This window comes from Haliaeetus leucocephalus, unplaced genomic scaffold (assembly GCF_000737465.1).
Source record: "Haliaeetus leucocephalus isolate CR32 unplaced genomic scaffold, Haliaeetus_leucocephalus-4.0 Scaffold450, whole genome shotgun sequence".
Taxonomy (NCBI): Eukaryota; Metazoa; Chordata; class Aves; order Accipitriformes; family Accipitridae; genus Haliaeetus; species Haliaeetus leucocephalus.
Genome location: NW_010972886.1, coordinates 17,723,945 through 17,734,009, shown reverse-complemented (window position 1 = coordinate 17,734,009; position 10,065 = coordinate 17,723,945). Strand labels below are relative to the sequence as shown.

The 10,065-nt window shown below is 34.5% G+C and overlaps 1 protein-coding gene across 1 annotated transcript in view; it reads right to left on the bottom strand.

Moving 5' to 3' along the window:
• CCDC88A (coiled-coil domain containing 88A) overlaps positions 1–10,065 on the bottom strand; it is an 81,982-nt gene that overhangs the window by 32,975 nt on the left and 38,942 nt on the right. The window contains 7 exon segments of the mRNA XM_010574861.1: positions 781–908; positions 1,464–1,631; positions 1,633–2,535; positions 5,071–5,208; positions 7,412–7,596; positions 8,371–8,515; positions 9,549–9,695. Coding sequence (XP_010573163.1) covers positions 781–908; positions 1,464–1,631; positions 1,633–2,535; positions 5,071–5,208; positions 7,412–7,596; positions 8,371–8,515; positions 9,549–9,695 — 1,814 coding nt within the window.

Sequence of the window (10,065 nt, the reverse complement as noted above, 5' to 3'; positions counted from 1 at the left end):
TAAAAAAATCCACGGCGACTTTTTTTTTTTTGTTTTTTTTTTTTTTTTTTTTTTTTTTAATTTAAAGAGCACAACTGAATAGCATTGTGAAATAAAGACTGGCTAGAAGCCTATACCAGTCTGCTTTTCTCCTGTCACAAATTTTCCCTAAATCCCTGCAGGATAAGACACAACACAACATACAGTAGAGGAAACAGATGTCAAGATAGCAGCTGCTTTATAACGGCAGGTGTGGTAGACTGATAGAGCCAGTACGAAGTTTTGGAGACACTCAAGTATTGGATAATTCCCAGGCTGTGTAAGTGGGAATGCAAACAGCTTCCTTTTGGTAGGAAGAATTAGAAGGAAATAGTTGTAAGGAAAGAGTGAGACAGTTTAAAGTAACCATTATGTTACAAAAGACTAAAAAACATTTCTATCAGTCAAGCAACCAAAAAGGAAAAAGAAAAACACTTTGGGCCTATTATCTTTTACAGCTACTGTTTCTGCTGCTAACTAGAACATAAAACATTTTAATTATACATTACCTGTATCTACTGACATACTTGAAGAAATTTCTTAGTAAGAAAAAGTGGTAACCCACTTTCACAGACAGCTAAATGTAAAAGTGCATCAACTACCTTATTAATTTCAAAGAATAGCAAGTTCTAGTTTGGGTCTCTTAGTGTGCCTTAAAAATCTAAGAGTATGCACAAAACCAGTCTGTAAAACCATTTCATCTTAATGAATAAGAGAGACCCTCATTTCTACACTGTTCCAGGTAGGCCTTGACATTCTCACCTGTCATCACTGCTCTGCTCATCGTGCAAGAGACGCTCCTTGTTTAAGCCTATTTTTTCAAGTTCATGGGCAAGTTTTTCTAGATCGTTGTTCATTTGTTGGGTCTTCAATTTTTCATTCACCAAGTCCTTACACAGAAAAAATTAGTCAGTATTATCATATAAATAAAATAATGTAGCCTTAATTCTAGAACTGCCAAGGCAAGAGTCTTTTATCACTACATGACTTGAATAACTCAATGTTAACTCTCCTTTCCTTCCAATTGTTAGCTTTCAGCTGTATCAGATATTACATTTTTAACTATAATATGATTTCACTGTAATGGTCTAGTCCCTTTCTGTAGAACTTCCTTTTGAAATTTGGTCTTGAACTTCACGGTGAAGGGGAAGTGTTTCAGCCAGAACAAATATATCAAGAATCTGAACAACGTTCATTTAACAAAGTCTCCATGACAGTCTGTAAGCAACCTTACAGAATTAAGTGTAATATGATTATATTATTCCATTTGATTATTGGTTATATAAATTTTGATTATCTAATGCCTTCCCTACTGTAACCATTAAAAAGATGCTAATAGTATACAAATTAAAGCATAAAAAATACAAACTTTTTAAAAAATACAGATATAATTTCTCTGCATTACAAACAGATTATGACAGGAATGGTAACTAATTTCTGTTTACCTCTCGTAAAGTGACAAGGGTTTTCTTATCAATGGTAGCTCTTTTCACGAGTTCTTTATTTTCTTTTTCTAGTTCTTTCAGGCGTACACATGACTCTTTATATACAACTATTTCTTTAAATAAAGATTTATTTTCCTTTTCCAGATTACTAATTTTTACATTGTTTTCCTTCTAAAGTGCTATCTTTAATTTCTGCTTGTTGTCGAAGCCTTTTATTTTCTTTTTCTAGCTGTTTCTTATCTTTTTCCAGTTGAGAAGTCTCTTGCTCTAACAACTTATTCTCCTTTTCCAATTGCTCTAGGCGCTTACTAGAGATTTTTAACTCTTCTAAGTTCTTTTGCAGAGTCTGATTTTCAGACTCTAAGTCTTGTAGTTCACTTTCTAATTGCTGAATCTTCTTATTGCTGTTTTCAAGGGCTTTCTGTAGCCTTTGGTTTTCTGTGTCTAGGCCTTGGTAGCTGACTTCCAAGCGTTCAGTTTTCTTAAACGAGGCTTTCATGAGTTCAAGGCTTTTTTTAAGTTGCTCCTTTTCACTCTCCAGTTCCTTATTTTCTAATTGTAACTGCGCCACTTTAATGCTTGTACACTTCAAGGATTCAATTGTTCTTCTTAATTCTAAATTTTCTTCATCAAGTTGTGAATTTTCCTTTTCTAAGGATTCTAATTGAAAAGTGAGATTTTTTAGGCTATCCAAAGTTTTTTTCAGTTTTCTGTTTTCCATTTCCAGGTCTGAGTTTTCTTGTTCTAAGGCCTCTATCTTCTCACAAGTGATTTTTAAGTTAGTAATTTTTTTCTGTAATAATTCATTTTCCTTCTCCAGATGATGCAGCTCATTCTCAAGTTCTTCTGCTCTCTCCCCTTTCTCTTTATAGTGTTCCAGTTCTTTCCTGACTTGTCTTTTTTCAAATTCAGTCTTATTTAACTTACTGCTGGTCTCTTTAATAGACTCATGAAGGATTTTATTTTCTTTTTCAATTTCTTTCATTCTCGCTTCAGCACTGATTTGTGAGCGTTGTCTTAGCGAAGCTACAGTTTGATTCAAATGTTCATTTTCTTGTTCTAATAGCTTAATCTAATTTGGGTAGAAAAATTGTAAACTCTGGTGAACAATACGCCAACAAGTAATTACTTCCATATATAAACTGAAAGCTACTAAGATAATAAGATTACATTATATTTCCCTTTTATTTTAAGTTTAAAAAAAAAAATTCTCTTACTGTACTGGCATTTATTTGAAGCATTACAAACATTATGTATGTACTTAGGTGGAAGTTTGACAACGAGTAAGTCAAAGTGAATCTTCAAATATCTTCCTCTTGGATATTAGTAAATAACATAAAACTAACAAAGCATAAATCAAAACAAAGCTGTATCTACTTCTTAGAGTAATTTCATTTTCATTTGTGTTTACCGAGATTTAGATTATTTTTCTTAAACTCTGTAATTTCCAGAGATATATGTCCACAAAGAACAAAACTGCAGTCAAGTTCTAAACCAAACTTGAGATGCAGAGAGGTGCGGGAGCTGCAAAAGTGTCTTTCACTTGTTAAAAATAGAGGTGGCCTGTGGGATATGAGGGCATCGTGATCAGAGTCAGTAACATTTTGGGAAGAAACACAAAGTTACATTAATTTTTGAGTTAAAAAGAACCCTTGGACATGCTGTTTCAAAACAGCTTCCAGAGAAAGTAAGTCATACTAGAACTGAATTTTCTTAAGTAACATATTCCCAGATCTACTTCAAGGATAAAGGCAACGTTTACATCTTAGTTTTTAGTATTTCACTGACTTTTTCAGTTACTCCAAATAATTTCAAATTATTTGGGTATGTAAAACAGACAGCAAAATGCAGGAAACTGTTTAGATCAATATTTAAGAATACACTAATAAACATAGCATAAGAGATGTTTCAACAATAAGCTGTTTTGGAGAAAAGCAAAAGTACTAGTTGCAATGAGAAACAAACTGAGAAAATTATAGACTGTTCTTTTATATTTAAGTCTGAATGTAACTATTAATTACAGGATCTACGGCTCTGTTCCCAGCAACGACAAACTGTTCGGAAACGATTAATAAGAAACTAGTTAACAGGTGTCTAAAACCACAACTTTGTAACACTTCTTTACATAACCTGTTATGTCACCAAACATGCATAATTACTTTTCATGAATTCTGCTTCTATAATCCAAACTTAACAAAAAATCATGATCAATGCCTCCATAATTTTTTTATGAAATCAAATGAACCTTGTACAGTCCCCTCCAATAAGTTTAAGCACACGATTTGTAAAAGACCTGAAAGATACTGCTAACCCATCACAGCTCCTAAGTATATTATTTTTAAGCAGAAATAGTCCCAGTGAAATGACAGTCTTACTCCAACACGTTTAAAACAACACATGTATCCCGTGATGGTCAAATTGGGACTTAAGAATTATTCCAGAAAGTTTTACCCCCTTTAGAGTATACTTCTAATACAACACACAAATCAATTACTGTAACGATGAACACTTCTAAACAAGACAAGCTGGCATATTTTCTTTAAAATTATTCCCATTGTTCTCTTTAAATGAAAGTAAAGCTTCAATGCCAAGCTTTTTTTTTTTCTTTCTTTCTTTCTTTCTTTTCCAAGTCTGGAGTTTCATTTACTGATTACGTTGGGCCTTTAAAAATTTTCAGGATTTTTGAAATACAGTATTCTGTATTCCAAAACACTGTACTTCTAAAGTTAAACTAAAAATTGTCCATCTCATCAAGAAGTATCAGTGGAATTTATGAAAGGTAACTCCAGTTCTAATTCTGAAGGACTTTATTACTAAAGATGGTATTTCCAGCAGTTTCCATAACTCTTGTTTCCTAGTGGCTGCCTTCCACAGGTCCTCTGAATTACTCTGCAAAGACCTTTAGAAAGTGTCAGCACCCCTTTGATAAAGATACATCAGTGACATTCAGTCCCCTCCCAAATACAGCTCAAATCTTTTACAAAGACCCAGATGCCAGTTTCTGGCAGCCAAAAATAAATTCTGCTATCCACCTACAAGCCACAGCTAGAAAACATTCTAGTATAGGGGAGTATTATGAAGCTGGATATGATGCTTCCTACCACTGATAAACAAGACTGAAAGCAACACAGGAGGAAGAGAGTCAGCAGCAGAGCAGCAGACCAGCTCCGCTACATTGGTCTCTGTCAGGTCCCTTTGAGGGGCAGGCTGCTGTAAATCTCATTAATACTCCGACATTACTTCAAACACTGTCCAGCTCTCTGGAACCTGTTTTCCTCCATTGAGAGGTGTTTGGCTTACCTCCAAAGTTCCCAATTTTCTGTTTTGGCTGAGCTACACCCTCTCAGCAACTATAGCAAATGCACAGCCCACGAAAGCCACAGAAGCATTACAAAACACTAAGAAGTTCTAAAACTAACAGTAAAGCCTCAGCTAAAAATGAGTCATGTCTCTCACTGGCTGCAGGTCTTAGACAAGCTATTTTGCTGCAGATATGTACTTCTGGCAAACCTGCTACATTTACAATCCCTTTATGCCTGTAAAAAAAGTACAAAAGGAGAACAGTACAGTACAATGCAGCATTAAGACTTTTGATTCTACTACTCACTTGTCGCTCTGAGTTTTCTCGAAGTGCTTCAAGTGTCTTTTCAAGTTGTGCTTTTTCTTTCATCAAATCTTTACTCAAATTTTGACTGTTCTGAAGACTTTGTTTCTCTTGGCTAATTTCATTCTCTAGCTCTTCAAGCTAGGGAAAAAGAAACAAATTTTTTAAAATGTACTTAAAAATGACAATAGTATTACTCTTAGCTGGGTTGAAGGTATCCTTATAGAAATAAATAAAGTTTAAAGGAAAGAATAAAATGGAATTTTCTATTCTTTATCTGAAACAATTCATCTCTTCTAGGAATAAATTTACTTCTGCCAGAATTTTCTCCCCGGCTCAGAAGATTGTATCTATAGAGTACTTTTGCATTAAAAAAAAAAAAAAAAAAAAGGTCAGATTCTATTAGGCTCTGGATATTTCCTCAAGCACCTTTTTTGCCTCTTAAAATTCCATTTTAGTGAGATTTATACTGCTCCTCCTAGTCCCTTTTAACTTATAAGGGTTTAATGTTGTTTGATCTTACTTAACTATTTCAAGAGATACTTATGATGATTCCTTGGGAATTAAATAGACAGGTTTATTTTGTCACATGGTTCCAACTCGCAATGTCACCAGACAGCAAAACTGTTTACAAGTGAAAATAATCAAGTGTGATTTTTCTGTCACATGTAAGTTATAATTAGTTACTTAGAAGCAACATCTCTGCTCAGCATCTGCTGAAAGGTTTATATTCTAGGTCAAGTCCCTCGTCCACATTACCTGATCCTAGAGGAGTCTAGACATAACTCGGACCCCAGGCAGGAAGAATACTTTTAGAAACGAGTTATCTGAATTATACATTAAATTTCTGCTAGTAATACTAAGAAATAAAATCACAAAAAGGTAGTTGAATGGAATTTGTTCCTTCATGAAGCAATTTGTTGATCTGAAATATGCAAAAAGCATGGCATCGGTTAGGCCAGAACCTGAATTAAATCCTTCTCTTAGGATGAGAATACTAATGCTTGACCAGTCTTTTGCTTCCCTCTTCCTCTCAAATTCAGATTTTCCTGGACCCTTGCTTAGTAGACCAATGCATGTTTTACAGGGTTATTGGCCCTTTCATTGGTTTTTGCAAAGGAGAAGTAATTGGCTCAATCACTCCAGCAGGGATGCAGTCAGACTCCGTCTGGGAACCAAATTTACCCATCACCTGCCCAACTGCCATCTAGGCACTGGGAATGGAGCTCCTGTGGTCACTGTATCTCGTATTTATAAGACTCTATATTAGCAGTTTGTTTTAAGAGAAAGCATGTCCAGATAGAAGTAGACACTGTATACGGGACTCGTAACAGACATTTTGTTCAACTTCATGCTTTTTGCTGAAGTGATCACTGTTCAGAACATTGTTTTTAGGGGCAGTGAGAAAAAGGACATGTCGCCAGATATCCAAAGTAATAAGAACAGTATCAGACAACCACAAGGACCTACTATTGCTTGCTTCTTATACCTATTCCTTTCTCTTGTACCCTCCCAGCTGTCTTTCTGGTACTGTACAGAAACTCAAAGCAGCACACAGGCTACTGCAAAAAATACTGTATCATTAAGAAATCAGAAAAAGCATGGAAGTATGGAATACAGTAGGGATTTCTTTCAATTTTTTTTTTTTCATTATCTCTTACACACTCTTCTCTAAGAATAGTCTAACACCTGAAATATCTGCTGAAGTAAAAGCTATTTCGGAAACTTTAGACATTTTACTCCACTGTAATTAGCTCCTGTTTTTTTCCAATTTTTATTCTCTATAAATAACACTAACTAAATTACTCTGTTTGATATGCATAATTTGGAGAGCAAAATAGTGTAGATCAGCACAGATAAATCTGACAAACTCCTCCCATTCACTTGCTCATCAATTCCTTGGCCCATCTTCTCTCATGAATGAGGACACATGACCAAGTTCTCTGCTTAGGCGAAGACTAGCTAATATGTCCATGTACACATACTTTCCCCTGCTTAATAATTACAAAAATTAAAATAATGGTCTCAAGTTTCATAAAATACTTCCATTACTTATTATATCCCCAATATTAACATATTGATTTTTTTCCCCTTGCTGGTCTAAGACCTTTCTGAATAAAATGGTCCCATTCTAACATCATTAATAAAAAAGCATAATTAGAGAAGAGAAAAACCTCTCTAGGGTTTTCTTTTTTACCATAAACTAACAAACACCATAACATCATTTAGACCCTAGTAATACTTTACCCAAAATAAAGGCCATTCATAAAATTAGCCTTTAGAAAGAAAATGACAAGCATCATTAGGCAACTCATACACAATTCAAACATACACTGATGATTACCTTTTTGCTAAGTCTTTGGTTTTCTTTTTCCGTTTTCAGAATTCTTGAAGTACTGCCTTCTGCAGAACCCACTGCACTTTGTAGTTCTTCCACTGTCTTCAGTAAACTTTGGTTTTCCATTTCCAACTTCAGTAATCTGCTTGATGTCAGTTCATTTACCTCATGACCAAGTGATTTCTGTGGCACTGTAAGAGAAAAAACACCATTAAAAAAAATTACTTATTACCTGAAGTTCTTGCATTTCGCATTTTTACGGCTTAGGGGATTTAAAAGCCTTTGACAGGCCCTCCAATGCCTTCCTGGTGAATAGAGCTAGTTAGGATTAATGACCCATCCTCCTTACCCAGATAACACTGCAGATGCATAAAAGGAAATGTCCTACCCATCCTACAGTTCCTAATCACAGAAGAGATTTGTTTCCTGCAGCTGAGGATGCATCTCTAAATCTCCACAAATCCTTTGTATGGGATCCAGTGTATGACCAAGCATGCTATATTGGAATAATCAAAATTTTTGCTGGTTATGTCTGTAAACAATTACTCTGAGAAGCCTTAGCAATCTTTCTTAACTTTGAGAACAGTAAAGCAAGAAGACTTTTGATCTGTGCTACAGATTATAGAAGTTTGAATGGCAACACAATTTAACTCCAAGGTATTTATGGGTTTTACACATCTGTTTAACAAGAATCACAAGAACAGAGACTTTTCATGTAAGTTCTGTCTCCAAGGATACATGGAATTGAGTTTAAAAAAAAAAACAACAACAAAACCAAAACCAAACCAAGCACAATAAAAGCAAGCAAAAAAAACCCCAAACCAACCCTAAACTATCACATACATCTCTCCAGTGGACAAAAGCTCTGTACTTCAGAAATAAGGACCTGTAGTTTCGTAATGCTGTCCAGTCTCCGAGCTTTCAATTTTTCTATTTTATCAGTTTGCAAGTATTACTATGTTTACCTTCAGAAAGTTCAGTAGTCCTATTCATCTGTTCAAGTTCCCAGCCAAGATGCAATGATTCATCCATACTTTGTTTCTGAGCCATTTCTAGAGTCATATTTTCCTCCATGAGTTCCTCAATCTTCTTTCTGTCCATATCACGCTCCTTAAAAATTATTTCACATGTAACTTTAAAAAAAAAAGTCTCAACAAGCACAAAGTATTTTAGTATCTAGTATGCCACAGAGAAATGCAAAGTACATTTTCTGATTTGCTAATACACAGTGAGACAGCAAGGAATGAACAAAATTATGGAGAACATAGAAGAGAAATGTAACAATCAGTAAAGAAAAATACGCAGAGAAGAACCTCTTAGCATAACCTATGGCAACGACTACTTACTCTTTTTCAAAGTTCAATTCTCAGAACATCAGGAAAGAAAGTATACATGATAAGCACAGCTTGGTAGCACACATGAAAAACAAACGGACAGAGAAGCAAAATTTCATCTTCTCTAAACTATCATAAGACTACTTTGACACAAAAAGCTGTAACAGGACTAAGTCCATGATGAGAGTGTCTCACCTGGCTCTTTATAAACCCCTCTCCCCACACATGCTACTTTAACAGGAGTTAAGTTGCAGCTGCAACTCTCAATACTTTGCAGAAAATGAAAGTAAACAGAAGATAATAATCTGTCACACCTTAAGGAAAATTAAAACAACACAAACCACCCAGGCAAATTATTACTTTATATTTTAGAATATTTACTTTTTGGAGAAGAACTGGTTAAAACAGAAATTATTTTGGGAATAATCTGAAAAATACGTCACTGTATTGCCAGAATTTGAAAGATGAATAACATCTTTTATCTAAGTATTTAAGTGACAACAGACTATCTTCATATAAAAAAAAAAAAATTGATCCTATCATTCTTATGGTCTCTAGTTCTTATCATTAAATTTTAGCTATCCAGTTAAACACTGTATTGCCTTTAAAAAGAGTACCGCCTTTGCAATTTTTCGCTCCCGAGGCAGAACCAAAGCTACTGCAGGAAACCGTATCTGAAAAGTGTTCGTAAATCAAGACATACCTTTCTCCTCTACCACACCATTTTTACTGAAGTTGTTCTTTTATTAAAAATGGAAATTAAATTCAATACATATCAGTTGTCTTTGTCATCTTCCATTTACACTTACCATCTCCATATCATGTAATTTAGCTTTTAATTGTAGATTCTCTTTTTCTAACTCATGTAATTTATCAGAACGGGCTCGGGTCCCCTCTAACTGATCTTCCAACATTGTCTTTGTTTCTAGCAACACTTGATTGTCTTCCTTTAACTCCTGCAAGAATTAAGCAACAAAAATCTCACAAAGAAAGGTATTTCCTTATTAATACAAACTTTGATACACATCATATCTAGTCTTAGAAACATTGCTCTAATGCTAAAATACTCATTTGGAAGCTGTAACTGACTTCTATAAAAAACAATTTTACCGCAATTTTACATAACTGCAAATTATGAAATTTTTATGAAAAGAAAATTTTACATAACTTAAGAGAAATTAAATAGTCCCTAAACCATTAAGAATAAATTAGGCGTTCATAATCACAATCAAACCATGTGATTTGAGATGTGACCTGGAAAGATGTACTGCATGTATACGGACTACAGCTAAGTAAAAGGCTGACATCAAATAAAAATTACAGGTG